At 36.7% G+C, this 23,160-nt stretch overlaps 3 protein-coding genes across 4 annotated transcripts; all 3 read right to left on the bottom strand.

The window, feature by feature from the left end:
• Window positions 1-181: 181 nt before the first annotated feature.
• LOC126586843 (glycine-rich protein A3-like) lies at window positions 182-2,771 on the bottom strand. Of its 2 annotated transcripts, XM_050251821.1 has the most exons (3): window positions 2,515-2,771; window positions 1,470-1,839; window positions 182-719 (listed from the first exon to the last, which is right to left on the bottom strand). In XM_050251821.1, the coding sequence occupies exons 2-3, from the start codon at window positions 1,813-1,815 to the stop codon at window positions 475-477; spliced, it is 591 nt and encodes a 196-aa protein (XP_050107778.1). In that variant the 5' UTR covers window positions 1,816-1,839; window positions 2,515-2,771; the 3' UTR covers window positions 182-474. The 2 variants fall into 2 exon arrangements, with proteins under 2 accessions (XP_050107778.1, XP_050107770.1); XM_050251813.1 differs by lacking the exon at window positions 2,515-2,771 and having other exon boundaries at window positions 1,470-1,885.
• A 13,481-nt stretch (window positions 2,772-16,252) lies between these two features.
• On the bottom strand, window positions 16,253-18,308 carry LOC126586860 (glycine-rich protein A3-like). The gene is made up of 3 exons (XM_050251831.1): window positions 18,219-18,308; window positions 17,288-17,528; window positions 16,253-16,665 (listed from the first exon to the last, which is right to left on the bottom strand). The coding sequence occupies exons 2-3, from the start codon at window positions 17,499-17,501 to the stop codon at window positions 16,415-16,417; spliced, it is 465 nt and encodes a 154-aa protein (XP_050107788.1). The 5' UTR covers window positions 17,502-17,528; window positions 18,219-18,308; the 3' UTR covers window positions 16,253-16,414.
• A 3,231-nt stretch (window positions 18,309-21,539) lies between these two features.
• LOC126602690 (uncharacterized mitochondrial protein AtMg00810-like) lies at window positions 21,540-22,784 on the bottom strand. Its single transcript, XM_050269596.1, has one exon. The coding sequence runs from the start codon at window positions 22,782-22,784 to the stop codon at window positions 21,540-21,542; it is 1,245 nt and encodes a 414-aa protein (XP_050125553.1).
• Window positions 22,785-23,160: the final 376 nt, after the last annotated feature.

Below are 23,160 nucleotides of genomic sequence, written 5' to 3'. Positions count from 1 at the left end.
AGGCCGTCCCGGGAAAGAACAAAGACCAAGGCGGTTGGAGGTCTTTGAACCATGCCTTAGCGGCAACATCCTACATTCAGCAGCATTTCTTTCTTTAACATACCTTAAATTTATTAAGTTCATTTTCATTTCTCTAACGTGGCTACAAAGCAAACATACACAAACGAAAGCCCAATTACGATTAAGCACAAAACTAATGCTCCTTTTGTGAGCCCATATTTACCGTATAATTACATTAACATATTGACAATGAGGATAAAAAGAAAGTAGAAAATCCATCAAGTTGCTCACTACTAAGAATTCTATATATACATCATCGAACCAAAAGAACCAAACTGACATATGGTAGCAGTAGCCTCATTTACAGAGGTAAAAAAAATCCAAAGAATCCAGTCTGAAGTAATTATTAAAAGGCCAATTAAAATATCAACAACATCAAATACAGAGGACTTCGATCTTCAATAGTAATCTCGATCACTTCCACTTCCTGAACTTCCCCCCGAATCCAAAGCGCTTGCCAAACTTCCCGTGCTTAAATTTTCCATGTTTGAACTTCCCGTGACCATGGCCGTGCTTGAACTTCCCGTGTCCATAGCCGTGGTGACCTCCATAACCATACCCATGGTGACCTCCACTATGCACAAGATGGTGAGCCCCGTAAGCAGCAGCTGCAGCAGCAGCACCTCCAGCTAGCATACCTCCAATATTAGGTCCATGCCCTGTTATAGTTTCATATTAGCAAAAATTGTAACAAAAGTAGTGGCGCGTCACATATTATTCTAAGAACCTTTTGGTGGTTCTTATCTGATGGTCATCAGCATCTAGTATAGTGAAATATTACATACAATTATCAACTTAATTATATTCAACCGCTCCTTCTCACAATTCATGCATTGAAATTAAAGTGCTCCCATGAATTTCTGGAACTTAAATAGAATTCAAACATTTTGGTCATCGACACAGGTTCTGTTTGGTTAACACTTTTTTTCCAAAACCAATTTTTGTTCTTTTCTCTTACAGTAATAATAACCTAGGACCTCAAAACATTTTATGGCTGTAAAAAGTCCAAATTTACATCACACACATTGCACGCCACCGATGCCATAGACCTGAGGAAAATAGTTATAATATAGAAAAGAAAACTCAATCCAGACCACAAAACTTTGATTGGTTTAGATTGCTCGAGTGGTTGACCTTGGTTCTTGAAATAGCCCTAGTTAGCCAAGGTTCTAATAGTCTTATTGTGTTATTAAAAAAAGTAAACCAAAGGATACGCTAAAACATCACATACTGGCCATTTTAAGCTACCTTTCTCCCTTGAGATATATGCTACCACAAAATCCATTGAAAGACCGTTCAGGTATAACGTTACTAAGTCATAGTCTCACAGTTGAAACTGAACTATACTAACAATCTCACATATTACTCTTCATATAGTATAAGAAACTAAGTAACGGCAATTTGATTACCTGAATGGTGAGATGATGAACCTGGATATCCGGCTGGTGGATATCCACCATGGGCAGGATAAGCAGATGGTGGATAACCCCCAGGGGGAGGATAACCAGATGGAGGATAACCGCCCGGAGGAGGATAACCGCCTGGAGGAGGATAACCGCCTGAAGGAGGGTACCCACCATAGGGAGGGTACCCAACTTGAGGAGGGTAACCCGGTGGTCCATGCGCTTGCGGAGGATATCCGTATCCTTGTGGAGGGTAGGCTCCATGCTGTGGGTAGTGTCCAGCAGCATATCCAGCAAGATTTGAAAACAGCCCTTTTTCATTATCATCTTTGTTGTCTCTTCCACCATCCATCTTACTTGAGCTCGTAACTAATTCCTACATAATATCATTCATCCAAAAGATCAGTTGGGAAACCAATGACCAAAAGTAAACAAATAGAAACAAACACGCCCAACACCCACAATGCAGTCCCAAATCACATCATACTCCGCCTTGGCGAAGTTCGCTACTTCAACGGAGTACAACAGGAGCGACACACATACTATATTACAGAAAGATTTCACAAAATTGGCCCAAAAATATGAATAACAGATTCTTAATTCTGGGCAACAATGGATTGATCACTAATATTTTAAACAGAAGTCCTTTTTTTCTCAAAACGGTTTCTGATTTGCAAGAACTGTTTGACTGTGGCAACTTCAAACACAAAAAGATCGTCTGGGCAAAAAGCTACAGAATCCCAAATAATGTAAAAATTCCAAGCAGCCCAATCCATCAATAAGATTTGAATACCAAACCCTCTTCATAAAAATCCCAATTCCGGCAAAACTGAAAAGAAAAGTGATAAAGACGCTGCACCTCCACAGACATCATTCAACCTCCACAGACATCATTCAACAACCAAGAAGTAATACAAATTCACAGATCCAAAAACCCAGAACAAAATTCTTGTAAGCAGTTAAAAGTTACCAGTATTTCAACATCAACTAATAGAACAATTATCAAATAACAAGAAGATGATAACCAGGGAGGAAGAAAGATTTTGCTCACCAACTTGATTATCTTTTGATTTTCTTCTCTGGGTAATTCACCAAATCTACGTTGCAGAATGCAGAGTCTTTGCGATCGGAACTTAGTCGTGTTGAGGTGCGACGATATCTGTGTCGAGATTTGTATGCGGAGTCGGCTTTAAGCACACAAAGAAAAAGAAGGCGCGTGGACATGTAATTTACTTTTTCGGCGAACGCGTGTCCCAAACTTAAAGAAGAAGCTTTGGAGATAACGTAATAAATTAAAGTTCATCTGGGGAAGTAGATGAGGATATATAGGACGGATAGAGGAAAGGAAAGAGGCCATTTGACCCTATTTAATTGCTCTTTCCACTATCTTACCAGGAAGTTTCAGAGAGAAATTTTATTGGTTTGAAAAAAATTAAAAAATAAAACAGTAAGGCCTTGATTTCATATTAGAGGATATTCTGTAACCATCTCTAATTGTTTGGGTTATTAATGCAATCATTCTCTAATAGTTTGAGTTTGAAATAAGTTTTGGGTTAAAATTTCGACAAATTTTAAAAATAATAATAATAATTTATTAAACGATAAATTTTATTAGATTATATGTTAGATTAGCAACCGAAATAAAAATTAACTTAAATTCATTCTTTAATAATTTTGGGCTAAAATTGTAACTCAAAACTATTGGAGCAAAAAAAATAAAAAAACGGTTTCTAGATTAAATTTTTTTTTAATTAAAAATTTTAGGTTTTAATCCAAAGATTTGAGATAGTCGAAGAGGGTCATGAATAAAAGTAAGGAACTTTAACGAAAACTCTGGTACTGTTCACTTTAACGAAAAACTATATTTTTACACTAAAAAGTCAATCCTGATACTATTCATTTTACCATTTATTTTGTCATTATCGTTAAAACTCAAAAATTTCAAGTTCTTTTCATTAGTTTTTCTATAAAAGTAATTTGCATTTCTAATTCAACCAACCTAACATCATTGGATAAAATAAATTTTGCAAGCCGATGAGCAACTTCATTGGCTTCATGATACTCAAACCGCATTTTTACACCAACAGTAATTGTGAAGATTAGCTAGTTTTACAATTTTACGAAATTTGTTTTGTTGAACCAACCAAATGAAAGCTTTTGCCAACAAATCCAACGGGAGGATTGTGCCCCCTCTGGTACGATAAATAGCTTCGCTTGACCAAACATACAAAGCAAATTCTTTGGATCGTGTAGTACTGTCGTGATGTAAAATGTGTCTCTTACATTTTGTTGACAAAAGTAAAATGCAAATGAAAGTTATCAATTTTTTATTTAAGTGAGAATCGTAATCTAGGTGGGTTTAGGCGGGCTAGGTGGCTGCCTAAATGGGTCTAGATGCACTTAATTTTCAAATGCTTAGATATTAATCATAACAGTGGTTAACCGCCTAACACCTAAACGATGCTAGGCGGAAATTTTTAGAATAGCGTTCAATACAGAATATTTATAATCTTTTATACTCCCTGGTAAAGAGCAATAAGCTAAATTAGCAGCGCTAAAATCAATAACCTACATGAAATCAAAATTAAAACTAATTAATCGGAAGAAGAAAATGAAAATAGGAGTGGAAACCACTAAAGTGTCGGTATAGAATATTTTCTTTTCATTGTATAGAATAATAATTATATTTTGTTCTTAATATCTGATATTCCGATCTGTTTCTATGGTACTGTAGAATAAAACAATGTGTGTATATAATAATCTTTTAATTTGCATACCTCCTTTGTACTAAAAGAAAAATGATCTTCTAATTTGCCAAACAATGTGTATATTTTGGAAAGGAAAGTTCACATGATAAGAAGTATTGCTCTGAGCTACATGAACGCGTGTACTTTATATATGTCTTCCACAAAAACTTCTAATGCTTCTTTTGAAACGTGATCACATTGTCTAGTCAATGAGAAAAATATTTCCATATTACTAGTTTATATCAACCCAATAAACAAAAAAATATGAGAGGTTTCGGGTTCGATGCTCCGAGTTGGTGAGTTTGCTCAACTGTGGTCACGGATAAGGTAAAATTCCTCATAGCCTCCTCAGGGCTAAAATGGTGAATAATCGTGGCCACTAGTTGTCCCTCTTTTTCTGTAAAATAAATTTTCTAATCAATGAGAAAAATATTTCCATATTACTAATATATATCAACCCAATAGTGCGCCTTAGTATATTTCAGAAAAAACCTAAAAATTTAATATTTGTTGCGGCCTATGTTTAACTGACAGGAAGAGGAGGCCGGCGACACAGAGAAAATATATAGAGAGAGAGAGATATGTGTTTGTAGGGTTGTGTAGAGGATGTGTTATTCTCTCTACCCAGTGCCTTTATTTATAGTAATAAGGAAGGGAATAATCCTTCTCCTCCAAGGAATACAAGTCCTAATAGGGAAGAATAACAAGAATTAAATATAATCTAGGATTTAGACAATCACACTTAAATACGAAGTTTATAACACTCTCCCTTGAGTGTGTAAATACTCAAGTAGATTCGGCATCATGTAGAGTTGAGGAAGTCGATTTGTCGGCACTGATTCTGGGAACACGCTAGTCTTAATAAGGTAGGAACTTACATAAGGAAGTAAGTCTCACAAAAAACCCTAAGGCTATGGTAAAACCAGAGTAGGGACAAAATCCATAGTTTAAGGAAAAATGCGTGAGTAATGCAAAGTCAAATGAAACGTCTAAGGGACATCATTAGGGATATGATCAATCCAAGGTGGGTGCCTCGTCAAAACCTCGTTAGGTAACAAAAACCCAGTGGGAGAAATGCTCTTAATCGTAAGGAAAAAGAGTATATTAAGATCAAGCTAGTATACTTCATGATACTCCCCCTAAGTTTGACACAATTCTAAAGAGAACTAACAATGTTACAACTTAGAAGTTTACGCATACCAATTTCTTGAACAAGCTTTTAAAACTTCGCATTCGGTAGTGATTTGGTGAAGAGGTTGGCCATATTGTCTTGTGAACGGATTTGCGTGACTTCAATATTCAGATGCTCTTATTATTGATGTGAGAAGAAAAACTTCAGCGCAATGTGCTTGATGTTGTCTCATTTGATGTAACCCTTCTTGAGCTCTTCGATGCATGCTGCATTGTCTTCATAGATCATCTTCGAGATGTCAACGATGGGGTAAAGATTGCAGGAGCTTTGAATATGGCCCACAATTGCTCTCAGCTAGAAGCGTTCCCGAGTTGCTTCGTGTAGAGTGAGAATTTCAGAATGATTAGACGAAGTGGCAACTAAGGTCTGTTTAGTTGACCTCCAAGAGATTGCAGTGCCTCCAACGGTAAAGACATAACACGTTTGAGAGCGTACCTTGTGCGGATCAGATAAGTATCATGCATCGGCATGACCAACAAGGCAAAAATCGACTTGAGATTAGAGGGTGCAGCATCACTCAAGGATTTATAGGGATATAACAAGCCCAAATCCTTGGTACCTTTAAGGTAACGGAAGATGTGTCCAGTGTCTGCGTGTTGGTGCATTACTATATCTTGCTAAAAGATTAACAACGAATGAGATGTTGGGTTTAGTGCATTAAGCTAGGTACAATAAAGCGCCTATGCACTTAGATAAGGAACTTCAGGCTCCAAAATCTCATCATCATCCTCATTCAGACAGAAGGGATCTCGTTTTGCATTTAGTGATTGAATGATCATAGGAGTACTCGAAGGCTTCGCTTTATTCTCGTTAAAATAGTGCAACACCTTCTGGGTGTAGTTCGATCGATGTACTAAGATTCCATCCGAACGGTGCTCTATCTCGAGACCGAGACAATATCTAGTCTTTCCTAGATCTTTCATCTCAAATTCTGACCTCAGGTGCGCGACAATTCTCTCAAGCTCTTCAGAAGTTCTGATGAGATTCATATCATTGACATATACTGCAAAATCGCAAAACCGGAATGTGACTCCTTAATGAACACACAAAGGCATAGTTTGTTGTTCACATATCCTTGACTAGTCAACTACTCACTCAGACGGTTATATCACATTCTTCCGAATTGCTTCAAATCGTAGAGTGAACGCCTCAGCCGAATTGAAAGCGTGTTTCAGGGTTTGGAAATATTTGATCTAGTCAATATAAGTCTGTTGGGAACTTTCATATAAATTTTTGTATCAAGACCCCCATAAAGATACGCAGTTACTACGTCCACCCACTGCATACTTAGATTTTCAGAAAGTATCAAACTGATAAGGTAGAGAAAATTAATCACATCCATAACAGGTGAATAAGTTTTGCTATAGTCAATCTCGGTGCGTTGTGAGAAGCCTTGCACAGCAATACGAGCTTTGTAATGCACAATTTCGTTATTCTCATTATGCTTCCAAAAGAAAACCCACTTCTAACTAACGGGCTTCACATATGGAAGAGTATGAGCTACAAGTCCAAACACCTTATGTTTCACAAGCGAATCTAATTCGACTTGGATTGCTTGTTTTCAGTTTGACTAATCGGTTCTACGTCGACATTCATCAAAAGAACGAGGTTCAATGTCATCGCTCAATATGGTCCCAGTAGCTACTGCATATGCTAATGCATCATCGACGATCATCTCATTTCTACATCAAACATCATCCAAGCTAGCATAATAGACCAAAATCTCACGAATCTGGGGAGGTGGATTCGTCTCATCAAGGACGCTTCCGTAATCTAGAATTTCCTCATAAGTTTGATAGAATGAATAGGTGACAGTCGAATTCAAGGTAGGTTATTCAGGGGCTTGTGCTGTGGGTTTCCTCTTCCGAAGGTGTGAATTATTTGAAACAAGTGGTCTACCATGCTTCTGTGTAGGGGCAGATGATTGGCTAGCCACTAATGTACGTGGATTGGCCAAAATGGCATCCTGGGCTTCCAAGAGGCAAGTCTATCATACATTTGGTACATTTATCTTTGCAGACACATTCGCAGCTGGAATATGTGATATTGTCACTTGCATTAGATCGGTGAAATCATCTGGCATGCTTTGAGCTACGCTATGAAGATCTAATATACACTACACTTCAGTTTTAGACAGAGAAGTATGGGGATCCATTATGGACGTTGACGTTCTTATCTTCCCCTAATTACGAGAAGATTGTCTCATAGAAGTGACAATCCACTAAATGAGTGGTAAATAGATCACCTGTCAAAGGTTCTAAGTAACGAATAATCGAAGGAAAATCATATCCAACATAGATTCTCATCCTTTTTCGAGACCCTATTTTTGTACGTAAGGGCGGCGAAATCGGCACATAGGCTGCACAACCATAAACGAGCAAATGCGATATGTCGGGTTCGTATCTAGTAACCAACTGAAGGGCGCTATATGGCTGCATGCAATCATTTGTAAGCGCTTAATGAATGCCTCTGCCAAGCCGTTCTGGGTGTGAACATGAGATATTGGATGTTCAACTTCAATCCCAACTGACATGTAATAGTCATCAAAAGTTTTAGATGTGAATTCTCCAGCATTATCCAATTGAATAGATTTGATCGGATAATCAGGATGGTGAGCCCTGGGCTTGATAACCTGAGCCAATAGTTTGGAGAATGCAACGTTCCTTATGGATAACAAGCACACGTGTGACCAACGTGTGGAAGTGTCAACTAGAACCATAAAATATCTAAATGGTCTGCAAGGAGGGTGAATCGGTCCACAAATGTCCCCCTGAATCCTCTGTAGAAAAATAAGACGATCTGAACGAATCTTGTCATAAGAAGGCTTAATAATAAGCTTTCCTATGGAGCAAGTTTAACATGTGATTTCTTGAATCGAACCTAAACTTCGGGTTAGTGGATGCTCGTGTGATGATTTGAAGATACGGCGCATCGCTGTACATCCAGGATGTCCCAAACGATCACGCCAAAGTGTAATTTCCTACGCGATCCAAGAGGTAGGGCTAGGCTCATAGTGGCTTTCTATAGGGTGTATGATCGTAGTATATAGACCACTCGAGATACGCTCCTGTCACACCCCAATCAGAGAATTAACTTAAAACTCCAATTAAAGCATGATTCACAATTTAATATGGAATAAAATCTTTAAGAACATATTAATCCCTAGTCAAAAAGTGAAGAAAGAAAAAAAAAAATTAGAAGGTATAAACATGTTCAAACATAATTCACATTCATTCACCAAGAGGTAATTCTCAAGTTTTACAAAGCACACTTTAAATAAACTTACATAAAGCTTCTTGTTCCTTATTCAAACAAAAGAGCAAACACCACCAAGCTCTTTATTTTATTTCTATTTACACATATCATATAGTGAGTAACATCTTTAGCACAAGACTTACTTCTCTGGTTTCAAACGTGCACAAATTTAACTAGGGTGAGTATAAAGCTTAGTAGGGACATTATACCTCAATATATAACCATGAGTATATTATTTTATTTTATTTTTTAGTTAAAACACATTAGAAAATTGATATGTAAGAATGCACAAAGTTTCTCTCTTCAAACCCATTAACCTGAACCCAAACACCATATTTCCCTTTTGTTAGTGCTCTTGCCTAATTCCCTTTCACCAGTCTCGTATTACCCTTAAATTATTGTGCACTTTGGGGCTGACCTGAGGCCTGGTACCTGCCAAGAATTAGGCTCAACTACACAAAAGCCTTCCTCATTGCCCATTTCCCTATCTCCTTCACAAGAATCTCAACTCAAGGTAATCAATTCATTGTTTAACAAATGAAGGAAAAACATGTATATCAATCCATCCAAGTAATCGTATAGGCAATGAGTTTATGAATCCAATCAAATAGATAAATACCAATCAATATGTATTAATCAGATAATAAATGAATAAATAATTATAAGGTTTCCCAAGCACCCTCTACCTAGTTCCAAAGCTACAACATAAGTCCACGTAACTGCCAAACTAATCAATTATCTTGGTCCAGCTCGTGAGTTCCTATTCAAAGTATAAACTATCACTATTTAAGCACACAATTTAAAATATAACTCGTACTATAGACAAACTTTTTAGAATACATACTTTAATAAGTATGTATAATATAACCCAAACAAAACATACTTTAGTTTTCTAGTAAAATAGTTTTAAAACTAAAAGTTTTTGTATAGTGGAAATTTGTTATGCAAAATTAATATTGGATATCTGTACGAACCCTAATATCTAAATATATATTATTACAATCAGAACTCGTTTCCAACACCAAAATTTGTTTATTGACTAAGATGACTAGTTCAAAAGTTTCATGTGTCAAAATTTCACCTTGAAATCCCTTCCTTCCTACCAATCCATAACCAAAACCTCAACATAAAAGACTCTTTCTTTTTGAGTTTATGAAAGCTCTCTGTTTTAAACAGCAATAGAACAAAAGAATATTTTGAAATCAAAGGGGAAACTGAACATTCTATAATATAAAATTATGGAGGTTTTTGGCTGAAAGAGATTGACTATTGATTAACCAACCTCTTCAAAGCCCACTAAAATAGAAGGATGAAACAAATAAAAGGAATAAGAAGTCTAACCAAAAGAAAATTACTTCAACTCTTAGCACCATTTCTCCTTCACTAACCTTCTGAAACTATAAAGCTTTTTGTCTGGCATTTCTATTATTGTTAATTCTCAAGAGAACTACTAACTCCCTATTTATACACGTTTTTGTTTCTTTTTTAACTGGCTAAAAAAACTCTTACTTATCCAAACAATCATGATTCCTAACTCTAGACTCTTCAGCACCTGCTTCTTAGACCTTCACCTCCTGCTTCCATAGACTCCACAAGTTCTCCTGGAACTAACACTCAGGTGACACAAGCCACAAAGCCACATAAATTGAACACCTGCTGCTTGCTAGTAGTAAGAGGAGGATTCATCTGACTACCACACGGTAACTTGATTGAGATGAAAATCCTAGCAAATGAAAATAACACACCTCCTGATTTTAAATTCTTACGTGGTGGTAAAAGAGAAAGAAGCATGGAAATCACAAGCTCAATTGTACAGTCATAAGGAAATAAAACAAACTTACCTCATGAATTACTTGTTGGCTACTCCAGTTTGATTCTAGACAAGTATGGAATTGAAGACCCAAAGACAAAACTTATTTCTTGCTTCTGAAATTCGAAGAGAGAAAAAGTTAGGGCTTTTTCCCCCCATTTTCAAACTACGGTAGATATGAGAAAAGGAGATTGTGAACTCCTTATTGGAGTTATTGTCTAGAAGAAAGAAACAAATAAATAAATAAAAAATAAAAATCAATAAATTAATAACAACAAAGTATTGTATTGGTCCTTTTGTCAAAAGTATATAGTATAATATATATACATATATATATAATGAATCTCAAACATATGGACCAATCTACATATTAGTCTAACTAACTATATAATTTAGAGAGTTAAAACAAACAATTGCACTACTAACTAACTAAAAAAATTTCGGGTTCTCATAGCTCCATCTTCTCTAGAATACGTTTCTGGCCATATTCGTAGGAAGTGATGCACAAAAATTCAACTTCGTTTTCTACATAGGTTTCAGCGTGGTAATTATTATCTCTAATGTCCTTGAAACTCAACAACGTTCTTCCGGAACGTGGAGAATATAGTGCCTCATCAATGGTCAAGATTATACCATTGGACAACATTATACGTCCCTTACGGTACCGTTTGATCAGGTTGGATGGTCCTGAGAGGGTTGTCAGAAGTGCAGTTTTAGGTATGAAGTTAATGAAATAGAAGTGTTCACGCAAAACAGTGTGCGTGGTTGCACTATTTGCCAGACAACTAACTTTCCCACATGTTATACCTAGAAATAAAAATTAATATGGATCGGTCACAGTCACATTCATAAAAGTTCTAAAAACAAGCATCACTTCAAAATAATTTAAGTATTCAAGAATGGTAATTAATTAAAAACTTAATATCCAAAAAACAAATCACCATCAAATAATCCAAACATAAAGGAAATTGTTCAAAATTAAACCAAAAAACAAGGGGGGTTTGGCCACTATGTGGAATTCGGCCCCATTATTCTAAAATTTAATTAGAAATAGATCATGTCTAAGATTCTAATCTTCCATAGGGGTAACAGTCTCTTGAAAGTCAGAAACTTCCATCTTGAAACTCTCCAGTTTATCTACTTACATAAAGTTTGATTCAAACTTCTTACAACGAGAATGATATTTACCTACAACATTCTAGGGAGCAAGACAAACACAGGATCAATGGTCCTTTGAACCACATTGTAGCACATGTTTGTATCCATGGTTTCAGGTGCTTTGCCCTTATTCTTGAAGTTTGGGGCCTTGTGAGCGAGGTTAGAGCACTTCTGGGCTCGGTTTCCTCCTTTAGATGAGCCTTGACTTTGTTGACCCTTGACGGGGTGGCTTATGGCCGCCCTTACCACGTGTTTTGGACATTGGTTTGTGCTATAATGTGCTTCAGGCACATCAGTCGCCCCAGTATGTCGAGCTTGATGGTTCTTCATCAACAGCTAATTCTGTTTTTTAGCGAGAAGTAAAATAGAGATCAAATCCAAAAACTTAGTGAATTTCTAAGCCCTATATTGTTGTTACAGGACAATATTAATAGCAAAGAATGTCGAATATGTATTCTACAGGAGATCCTCTTTGGTCAAGGTCTCGTTACAGAACTTGAGAAGTGATCGGATTCGACAAACTTCAGAATTATATTCATTCACAGACTTAAAGTCTTGGAAGCGTAAATGTTGCTAGTCATGTCTTACTTCAGGCAAGAAGATGTCATTTTGGTGATCAAAGCGATCAGCCAAAGCGACCTAAAGTGCTCTTGGATCTTTCTCAGCAAGGTACTTAGTTTGCAGTGCATCATGAATGTGTCTTTAGATGAAGATCATGGTAGTGGCTTTCTTAGCTTCGCCTACCGGGTTGTCCGTCTCATCTTCAATGGCACGATGCAAATTCTTTGCGGTGAGGTGGAGCTTCACATCTTGGACCCACTTGAGGTAGTTTCTTCTAGAGACCACCAAAGCGATGAAGTAGAGTTTGTTCAAATTCGACATGTTCTTATCACAAAATAAATGGATAAGATGTGGTTAGTGTAATGGAGAAAAAAATCAATCCATTCACATAGGAGTAGAATATTCAGGTTCTAATAAATATGTATTGGTTTAAATTTACATGAAAAAACTTCGGGCTTTCATGGGTGATTTTTTTATAGGAAAACTTCAGGTTTTCAAGTCAGGCATGTTTCTAGAAACTTCAGGTTTCGAAAGAATTATGAACTTCAGGTTCATATGTTCCTACAGACAAACACAAATATATACAGAAATATGCAACAAGAAAATATGCAAATAGAACTTCAGGTCTAGAATTATAATTGAATTAATTATTTGAACTTCGGGCTAAATTTAAAGTGTGGGTGAAAAATTATAAAACCCAACTTGTCTAAACATAAACAATTAAAATCAGGAGCCCAAAATAATGGGCCAAAGCCCACAGGTCAAATTGCTGTCGTGGTCCAGGCCTAAAAAAAATGAGCTGTGTTGGACACAGGCTGATCAAGCCCCAAAAGGATTGGGCTGCTAGCCCATTAGTAGTAAACGGGCTGCATGAATAGGCCAAAAAAAAAAAAAAAAATGAGAGGCCCATATGGGCACTAATCAAGTGTGGCAAGGAGCAAGCTAGGGCTGTAAGCCCACTCAGAGGTGTGTTCCGGTGCTTCGCGGTGAAATGCACTGGTGTTCCAGCTTTGGGCTATAATCTAGTGTGATGCAAATATAAGAACCCAGGGAGACGAAATCCAGTGCGTCGTAGGACACAAGGACATCATATCCATGGGTTAGTGTCGCGAGCTGAGTCCAACAGAGGCCCAATTTGGGCTCTATGATGCGGGCTAAGAGAAATAAAGCCCAAGTGGGCTTGGGTCAAGTCCAAAACACCCTAGGTCAGAACTAGGTTGTGTCGCCGGGGAAAGAAAGCAGGCCCGCTGCTTCAGGCGGCTGGGTTTTGAGATACACTTCTTGGTACAAAGTCGTAGGTTCAACGGCGAGCCAATTCGTAGTGATAGAGAGGGTACCTCGATGTTGGGGAAAAAGAAAAAGGAAAACCCATGAAATTCAAACTTGAATTTCACCCAAATTTGATAAAATTCTTCTGGAATTGCAATGATTTTGGTTCAGATTTTGCCACAAATTTGCACAGCAAGGCCATGGTCTTGCTGTAGGCGAGTTGGGGTTTTTGGGTTAGACACCATAGGTATCGGGTTTTCCTAGTGGAGCATGATGGCTTTGTGCGTGGCTCGGGTCATGGGTTCGAAAAACCCTAAATTTTTTTTTTCAATTTGTTCTTTCTTTTCAATTAATTCAATGCATATTTAATCAAATAATTCAATGCATGAGCAGATATATGATGCAATTCATGGTAGTATCAATCCACATAATTCAACAATTATGGATATAATGCATACACAATTTATATAGAATCTAAAATTCGAAGAACTTAAAGTTAGGTCATGCATTATGGTGAATGTTCATGCTATCAAGACTGGAAAAATATCGAGATAAAAATCATTGTTTTGAAAGAACCTAATTGCGTGATGATATTGATGAACTGGTTTGATGCAGAAAATTTCCACGTTAGATTCATAAGCACAGTGGTAGGAGCGTGATGATAACGTGTTGTGACCTATGTTTAACTGACAGGAAGAGTGGGTTGGCAGCATAGAGAAAATATAGAGAGATATATGTTTGTAGGGTTGTGTAGATGATGTGTTATTCCCCCTATGCAGTACCTTTATTTATAGTAATAAGGGAGGGAAAAATCCTTCTCCTCTAAGGAATACAAGTCATAATAGGGAAGAATAACCATAATCAAATCTAATTTATGATTTGCACAATTACACTTAAATGAAATGTCTTTGTCATAGGTAGAGGAGTACTACTAGTAGATACATTATTCAATATTTGTACATTTGTTAGAAGTTAATAAGGATGCTAAGTATTTTTTTCACGCGTAGACTCCAATTTTTTTCAAATATAAATAAGAGAAGATCTTAGTCATAGGTAATTATCAGTGTTAATAATTCAAAATTCAAATTAGGAAAAAGAAGAATGCATAAATTAAGAATTTTAATTAAATCTTATAAGTTAACGAAGGGCAAATAGATAAAAGCAAGTGAAAAGGAGTTTTACTAAAGTTGTGCACGTTGATTGGTCTATATCGAAATACCTAAAACAATAATGTTAACGAGTTTTATTGAATAATACAAGGGGCACCGACTCTTATAAGTTTGTGGTTGGCCCAAATAGAAACTTGTATTTGATACGTTGTTTTGTTCTAAAGTATCAATTTAAATGGTGGATCTTGAGTCTCTACATTTAAGATTGGTGCACTCACATTTCGCATCATCTCCACTATTGTAATTTTGTAGGATTTAAAACATGCCACATCACCGACAAATAAGTTTTGAAATATAAGCACTGACGCAAATTCTTCCTTTGCAGATTGTTCTTCATTATTTGTGGGTTTCAAATTCATTGTTCATGTTTTGTAAATAGGTGACTAAGATTATGGCAATTTAAACCGTTGGATGTACGCCAGCTGTTATAGCAGCTGTGTTGTTCAAGTTGTCCATGTGTTGTGATTGAAGCCTTGCTGATGTATGTATAACAACTTCTTATTTCCTCACACTTTTAGTGTCATGTTGTAACCGAATCCAATCAAATCCAAGGAGCAACTTACTTCACTTTTTATCCTCCATTGTTCTCTGCAATTCTAGCTTACTGAGTTCATCAATTTCTCAGTGATTTCTACTATAAAACTCACCAAAACAATTCACAAACCTATACAAAACTAACATGGCCTCAGAGTTTGGTTCGATTTGAATCAAAGGGATGTGAGACTGTGATTTGATTTTGTCTAGGTTTTCAACGAAGAACTCAGTTGAATCAAAAAGCAAAATGGTTGGATCTGGTGCTGAGCTTCGAGCTCCAATCTTCACTAAAGTCAACTACGACTTCAAGTGTATTAGAAAGAAGACTATCTCCAAATCCCACAATCTGTGGAAATCTGTGGAAATCTGGCTTTTCAATATCCTTGCTACTAATGTTATGACTCGTTTGGAAAATGTTTTTAAATTACTGAGAAATACTTTTAGAGAAAAAAACAATTTGGGTTCCAAAACCACTTGGCACTTCAAGTACTTTTTCAAAATTTACTTGCATTTGTACTAAAAGCGTTTTCAGTTATCTAAAAGCGAATTCAATCATTTAAAAGTATTGCTCAAACGAGCCCCTAATGTATTAGTTCGTATTTGATTATTAATAAATCAGTTTATCATTTGAGAAAAAATATTATCAAGATTAGCGAATTTAAATGACAAAAAGGAAAAGATTGATTTTGAAACGAGAATAAATTATAACGAAAAGCCACACGGCGAACCAATACAAGCAGCATCAAGATGAGAGCATTTTTAATAGAACAGAAAAGACACTTGAATCCAAGTAAAATCATACTTTTTTTTTTTTAACAAACGATATTATCTACACTAAGAGGATAGGGGAGTGGTGATAATACGGTTCAAATTCGTTTTCGGCAAGAATAATACAGTTCAAATTCGTTTTCGGCAAGATAAGCCTCACAATGAGTTAGTAATAATACGGTTCAAATTCGTTTTCGGCAAGAATCGAAACTAAAACCTCTTACTTACAAATGAAGAGGAATATCATTAGACCGTAGTACTAAGTGGCAAGAAAAATGAGAATTATAGCCCCTAATATTAATGTATAGCCCCTTGGAAAGAGAAAATTACAATACAAATACGCCTTTATTTATATTGTATTTTTAATATAAATAACTATTAGAATACAAATACATGTTTAAAGTAATTAGTAGAAAGGGCGTAAATATATTAGCTTAGAATGAACCGAGCATAATATTTGCCTTAATTGGATCCACCATATCACATGTTTACTTCCATTTCTTGAACTTGCCCCCAAAGGGCTTGCCATACTTGCCATGCTTAAATTTCCCGTGCTTAAATTTGCCATGACCGCCGTAGCCGTGGCCTCCCCCGTAGCCGTAGCCCTGGGAACCATGGTAAGCGCCATAGCCATGGGGTGCCCCAGTTCCATGCACAAGATGGTTAGCACCATACGCAGCAGCAGCTGCGGCAGCACCCCCAGCTAACATCCCTCCCATTCCCATGCCAGATCCATGCCCTGTACGTAATAATCTTTCAGTCACCAAGAAAACAAAAATATATAATATATATATATTAGACTTTAATTTCATTTTAGTTGGTTCTTCATATATAATGATCACTAGCTGGAAGAAAATTAAGAATATCAAATGATAAATATTGTTGCAAAATGAGAAAATTGTTATTGGTACTTTAAAAATTTCATTGTACACTCTAAACTTTCTATATTTAAAAAGAAAAATATGCTTATTTTTAGAGTGTTAATAACAGTTTTCTTTCAAAATTTTATATCTATGTATTTTCTTTTGTTTCATCATTCCGTGTCTAATTTTTTGTCATGCAAACTGTTAAAAATGTGGTCTCCATAATATTTTCCTTCATATATTTCTCTTCTCTCTATCTCTTCCATTGTAAATGCGGGGAAAAAAACACAATCAGATTGTCATCCTTCAATAAAATTCTGAATTCCGCCATTTGATTAATATACCCATGAATATTATTGGCCTATAATTGTGTAGAGTACCCAAGTAAATATAAATTCAAAATTATTATAAACCCAGAAAAACATAAAGTTAAAAAATAGATTAGGGACAACCGTGATGTGATTCGATTGCATGCAGAATGGGAAGACGCTGAAGTACCTGAATAACCGGGTGGAGGGTAGGAGGTTGGTGGATATCCCCCATAAGAAGGATACGCAGCTGGAGGGTACCCCCCTGAAGAAGGGTATGATCCACCACCACCATATGCTTGCGGGGGATATCCATATCCTTGTGGAGGGTGTGATCCACCATAACCATATGAAAATAGTCCTTTCTCACTTGTCTCATGTTTCTCCTGCTTTCCACCTCCCATCTTCAAGTACGTGAGATTGATGCCTACCTGCATATCATTATTCAAAAATTACTGAAGAAAATGAAAAATAAAATAAAACAAGTAATTATAAAACGCGCCAACCATAAAATGACACCTTGAAAAATTCATCACTACGTATTTAGATAAAATGATCATCTAGTACTTGTCAAATGGGAGGCACCTTAAGTCATGATTTTACTTAATTCATGGTTTAAGGAACATAACATGTTAGAGAATTTTGTTGTAACATATCATAGATAATTGCAACAATATATTGCTATGCTTAGCTTATAATAATAAAAGATATTATCCCGCGACCAGTTTTCTACACTCATTTTGTGTGTGGTCTCTTTGTGGCATCGATCATTGATTAACACATATTAAATTTATGACAACAGAGTTAAGAATGGTTAAGTTTATGAACACTTGTCAATCAATTATAAATGTCAGCAAAACCACACACAAAATGGATGCAGAAATTTAAACTCATTACTCTGGGACCAATCTTCAGAACCCTAGATAAAGAAAATGCTTTCCAATTAAGCAGGACGTAAATCTCTAAACATTTGCATGCGTTAGTATATCTCACGAGCTTATATATAACCAGCCATTAATCTTCAAATAATAAGAAATCCATGTTCATATATAAATCATTATATATATTAATGCAGAAACAGAGGACAATAACTAGACATTAGAGAGAGAGAGGTGGCTCACAAACGGTTGTGTTGGGACTGTTAAGTTTGCCCTAAGCAATACTCAAACAAACGTGTAGGTGTGGAACTTGAAAGAAATGAAGTGTATATGTAGGGATCGTAAAGTAAACAAGTATATATTCTTATCACTTTAATCCGAATTAATTAAAACGAGGTAATGATAGACAAGATTCCATAAAGTTGATGCACCGCGTTACTTCAACGCATGTGCTTTATTCTATGCCCTATATAGTAAAGGACCACTAACATTTAATAACTTGTAGTTTCTCTCGGAGATGTAGGTGATCGCCCACCCAAACGAAACCATAGTTATGCGGTTTGTTTGAACCAGTTTATCTCACTTATCTCTACTAATTAATAAAACACTTATTGTTAATCAAAATCTTATAAAATTACCAATTTGACCCTCTAATTAAAACAGAACATGAATAAGAAATATGGGACATAAATGTAATTTCACACAACCAAATTTTGCTGTTTTTTTTTCAAATTCTCACCTACATGTAATCCTAACATATCTCTAATTAAAAAAAAAAAAAATTCTCACTCCCACTTTCTCTATCACTCTCTTCCTCTCTCTTTCTATTTAAAAAAAACAAAAATAAAAAATTTTATCACACATTTTGTGTGTGCCCATATGCTAATAACTTATAAGTGAAAATAAATACTAATAAACTATAAAACTAAATGGCAATAAATTCAAAGGTATTTTAGCAAAATAGTCCCTAAGATTGGCATAACTCATCACTTTGATTCCTAAGATTTTAAATCGATAGAAGTGGCCCCTTGAATTTGTCGACCATCAATCATTTTGGTCATTCCGTTAAAAACCTCTGTTTAAAAATGCCCAAAATGACAAAAATATGCTTAATTTAATAAACAATGGATCAAAATGTTTTGACAAAATTCAAAAATATTTTTGTTATTTTGGTCTAACTTAATGGAGATATTTCACGGAATGACAAAAATAACTTATGGTGGAAACTCAAGGACCACTTCAATCAATTTCAAATCCTAAAGATCAAACTAAAGAATTATACTAATCTCATAGACCGTTTTAACTAAAACGCCTAAATTCAAAATTTTCAATAAAAAAATTACGGAGTCAATTGGCACACGTATGTGCCTATGGACTGGTATCCTTTGATTGTCGTCCCCACACGTGTAATATAGGAATTTGTATGTCTGTCGAATATGGAAAGAAGAATCTCACATACCCATGCCAAAATTGGAATAACTTTTAGAAAGTACGATCATCTTTTCAATCATATTTTCGTGTTGATAATTTTTCTATTGGCAAAAATGTGTCATCTACACAAATATATGATATTTTTAATAGAAAAATAAATTTATTCATAGATACAAATCTCGGGTATTACTGCTTCTAGAACATCCAAAGAGTAAAACATTTTTCGTAACAGTGGGTAAAGACATATCCCAAATAAAAGAATCATGAATGGAATGCTCAACGCTAATAATGACATCATCAAGAAACTTTGCCTCACGAAAAAGCTAGACCCTAGAAAAAGAAGAAAAAGATTGTGGAAGTAATATAATATCCTCAATAGTCTTCAATCATCTAGGCGTTCTACACTTCAATCATCTAGGCGTTGAACACATACATCCTTAAAACCTTTGACTTTTGCAAACTTTAGTGCATCACGCAAAACAATTGCTTCATAAACCCCTAAAATTCTGCATCCCAACAACAATAGGAGATCAATTATGATAACTAGTGGCAAAACCTGCAGCCGCTTAAGATCCAACCACCGAACCATCAATATTAATTTTGATTCATGGAGCACAATCTGAGAACATGTGTGAACAACATTGGAATTACGAACTGATCTTGAGCTTTTATTGGTGTTGTAGTACTTTCTACCAACTGTAGCGGCCACACCATTGGAACTCTGGCAGGATAGACTATACTATTTCGAAAAATCATGTTGTTTTTAGCATTCCATATTTGCCAACAAATGAGGAGAGCCCTTCTAAGATCAGACAACTCCACTTCATCATTAGCATCAACTGACTTAACCAATCAATTAAATCCATCCCAACTTCTTGTGCAAAGCTGCATCTAACAAAAAGATGTTGGTGATCTTCTTCCATCATTATTACAAACCAAACAAACAAGATTAGTACTAGGAAAGAATATTTGCAATCTCACTCGCATTTAGAGCATCTCATGGAAGCCAACAAAACATTTTTATCTTTTGTAGATTTAAAAGTTTTCACATTTTGTTTAACAACATAGCTGCTTGGTGTACAAATTGGTGCTTAACTTGCAACCAAGTTGCTGACTTTACAATGAATTCACCATTAGTAGACAGACCCAAATAATCTTGTCTTTCCTGCAAAGGAAGAGGGATACTATAAATCTCTTACAATACCACTGTCCAAAATACTCATCAATAAGGTTTTGTTCCAACTGTTATCAATAAAATCACACTCCTAAATTCCAATCAACATTCAATCTTTGGGTGCATTTCTACAATCCATCTCAAACCTTTTAAAAGAATATCCCTAGAATTCAGGACACCCCTCCATGCCAAGGAATGTTGATATTTACTTTAGTAGTAAAAAAAACTCTCATTTCTTAAATATTTTTGTTTAACAATTTGGATCAACCAATTATCTTTATCAGTAATAACCTTCCACGCAAGTTTCGTAAAATATGTATTATTAAAATGGTCAGCTCTGCTTATTCGAAGGCCTCCCATAGACTCAAGGGTGAAAAACTTGGTATTCAAAACTGTTTTATTATTTCGCTTTTCTAACTACAATGAACATCAGAGTTTATATTTATATACACTGTTACAGACACGCATGCAATAAACAAATGCAATGCAAGTGATGTCCTTGCTGCCCTCGATGCAGCAATCAGAACACAAGTGCAGAAACCATGTGGTGACTAGCTGTAAAGGAATGTTGAGTCCATGTGCACCATTCCTTTTGTCTAGGGTGTACAGCTAGTGGTTTGACAGTTATGATCCTTTCAGTTGTAGATTGCAGCGGGAAGGTTTGGTGGTGCTGACGTGGACCGATTGTTCATTAGGGTTTCCGAACTAGGTTTATCACGCCCCCGCAAGCTGACGAGGCGTTGACGAACATGAAGCTTGGAGATAAGATAATGGAAGCGGGCAGAGGACAAACCCTTGGTTAAAAAATCCGCAATTTGGTCTGTGGTAGCTACATAACCAACTTCTATTTCCTTGCGAATGACCTTGTCCCGGATGTAGTGATAATCCACTTCAACATGGCGCATGCGAGCTTGATAAACAGGATTGGAAGCAACAGCAATGACACTGATATTGTCACACTAGAGACGAGGTGGCTGTAATGGAAGATATAAATCACGGAAAAGATTGCGAAACCATGAGAGATGAGCAGAAGTATAGGCAAGTTGACGATACTCCGTCTCTGTGCTAGACCGTGACACTCCACGTTGCTTTTTCGAACTCCAGGAAATTAAATTATTGCCAAGAAATATGCAGTGACCGCCAGTGGAACGACGGGTATCAGGGTCGCCAGCGTAATCAGCGTCAGCGAAGGTAGTGAGAGTGAGAGGACTGGGTTTGTAAAGTAAGCCGTGATCATGTGTGCCTTTCAAATACCGTAAGATGCGTTTGACTGCAGCCCAATGCGCAGTAGTTGGAGAGTGCATGAACTGACACACTTGGTTGACAGCATAAGCAATATCAGAACGTGTAAATAGAAGGTATTGAAGGGCGCCCACAACACTGCGAAAAGAAGATCCATCTGAGAGAGGCTCACCATCATATAAACTCAAGCGTTTACCACTGGGAACTGGCGTTGAGATGGGCTTGGCGTAAGCCATATTAGTTTTCTGTAGAAGCTCCAAAATATACTTGGATTGAGTGAGATAGAAAGCAGAAGGCGTCTGGGAAACCTCCATCCCCAAGAAGTAGTGTAAGGGCCCAAGATCTTTCATTGCAAAATGAGTACCAAGCTGCGTGATAAACTGAGACAAGTGAGCATTGTTGTTCCCTGTGACTAAAATGTCATCCACATAGATGAGAAGATAAATGATTGTTGAGCCATCAAAATAGGTGAAGAGAGACGAGTCAGCTTGGGAAGCAGTGAAGCCCAAGTGTTCTAGTTTCTGTGAAAAACATTGAAACCAAGCACGGGGTGCTTGTTTCAAACCATAGAGAGACCGTCGAAGTCGACACACATGAGAGGGAAACTGTGGATCAACGAACCCTGCAGGTTGACGCATATAAACTTCCTCATTCAACGTGCCATGAAGGAAGGCATTTTGAACATCAAGTTGGCGGATAGGCCACTGAAAGTGAAGAGTAATAGAGAGAATGAGCCGAATGGTGGCATGTGTGACCATCGGACTGAAGGTTTCGCAGAAATCAATGCCCTCTTGCTGATGAAAGCCATTGGCAACTAGGCGAGCTTTAAAACGCTCGATGGAACCATCAGAGTTTGTTTTGATGCGATACACCCATTTATTTAGTAACACGTTCATAGAAGACTTGTAGGGTACCAAAGTCCAAGTGCCAGTATGCTGTAAGGCGTTGAATTCATCCGCCATGGCTTGGCGCCATTATGGAGACTTATTTTCCTGTGAGAAACATGTGGGCTCAACCAAAGTATTAGTAACGTTAGTGATGCAAGCATATCTGGGATTTGGTTTTCGAATTCCTTGTTGACCACGCGTGATCATGGGATGAGTGGAAGGAACAGTATGTGAAGTGGTGTTGGCAGGTTCAATATTCACGTGAGTAGTGGAAGTTGATGGGTGAGAATGGGAGTCTGGGTTAGGTAGTGGTAGGGATTGAGGGAGGGAGGTGGCGACAATCGGTGTTGGAAGGGAAGGAGAGGTCAGTGGGGTCAAATGGGTTTGGGTGTAATGGAAGGTATCAATGTCGAGGACATGGTTTAACGGACGAGGGTTTGACAAGGTCGGA

The sequence above is a fragment of the Malus sylvestris genome, chromosome 2 (genome assembly GCF_916048215.2).
Source record: "Malus sylvestris chromosome 2, drMalSylv7.2, whole genome shotgun sequence".
Classification (NCBI taxonomy): Eukaryota; Viridiplantae; Streptophyta; class Magnoliopsida; order Rosales; family Rosaceae; genus Malus; species Malus sylvestris.
Note: the sequence above shows the minus strand (reverse complement) of the source record. Positions and strands in the feature narration are given on the sequence as shown.

Coding starts and splice junctions, on each gene's coding strand:
- LOC126586843 (XM_050251821.1), bottom strand. CDS start 1,815: ATGGATGGTGGAAGAGACAACAAAGATGATAATGAAAAAGGGCTGTTT. Junction 720..1,469: donor TTCATCATCTCACCATTCAG/GTAATCAAATTG, acceptor AAACTATAACAG/GGCATGGACCTAATATTGGA.
- LOC126586860 (XM_050251831.1), bottom strand. CDS start 17,501: ATGGGAGGTGGAAAGCAGGAGAAACATGAGACAAGTGAGAAAGGACTA. Junction 16,666..17,287: donor CCCTCCACCCGGTTATTCAG/GTACTTCAGCGT, acceptor TATTACGTACAG/GGCATGGATCTGGCATGGGA.
- LOC126602690 (XM_050269596.1), bottom strand. CDS start 22,784: ATGGCGGATGAATTCAACGCCTTACAGCATACTGGCACTTGGACTTTG.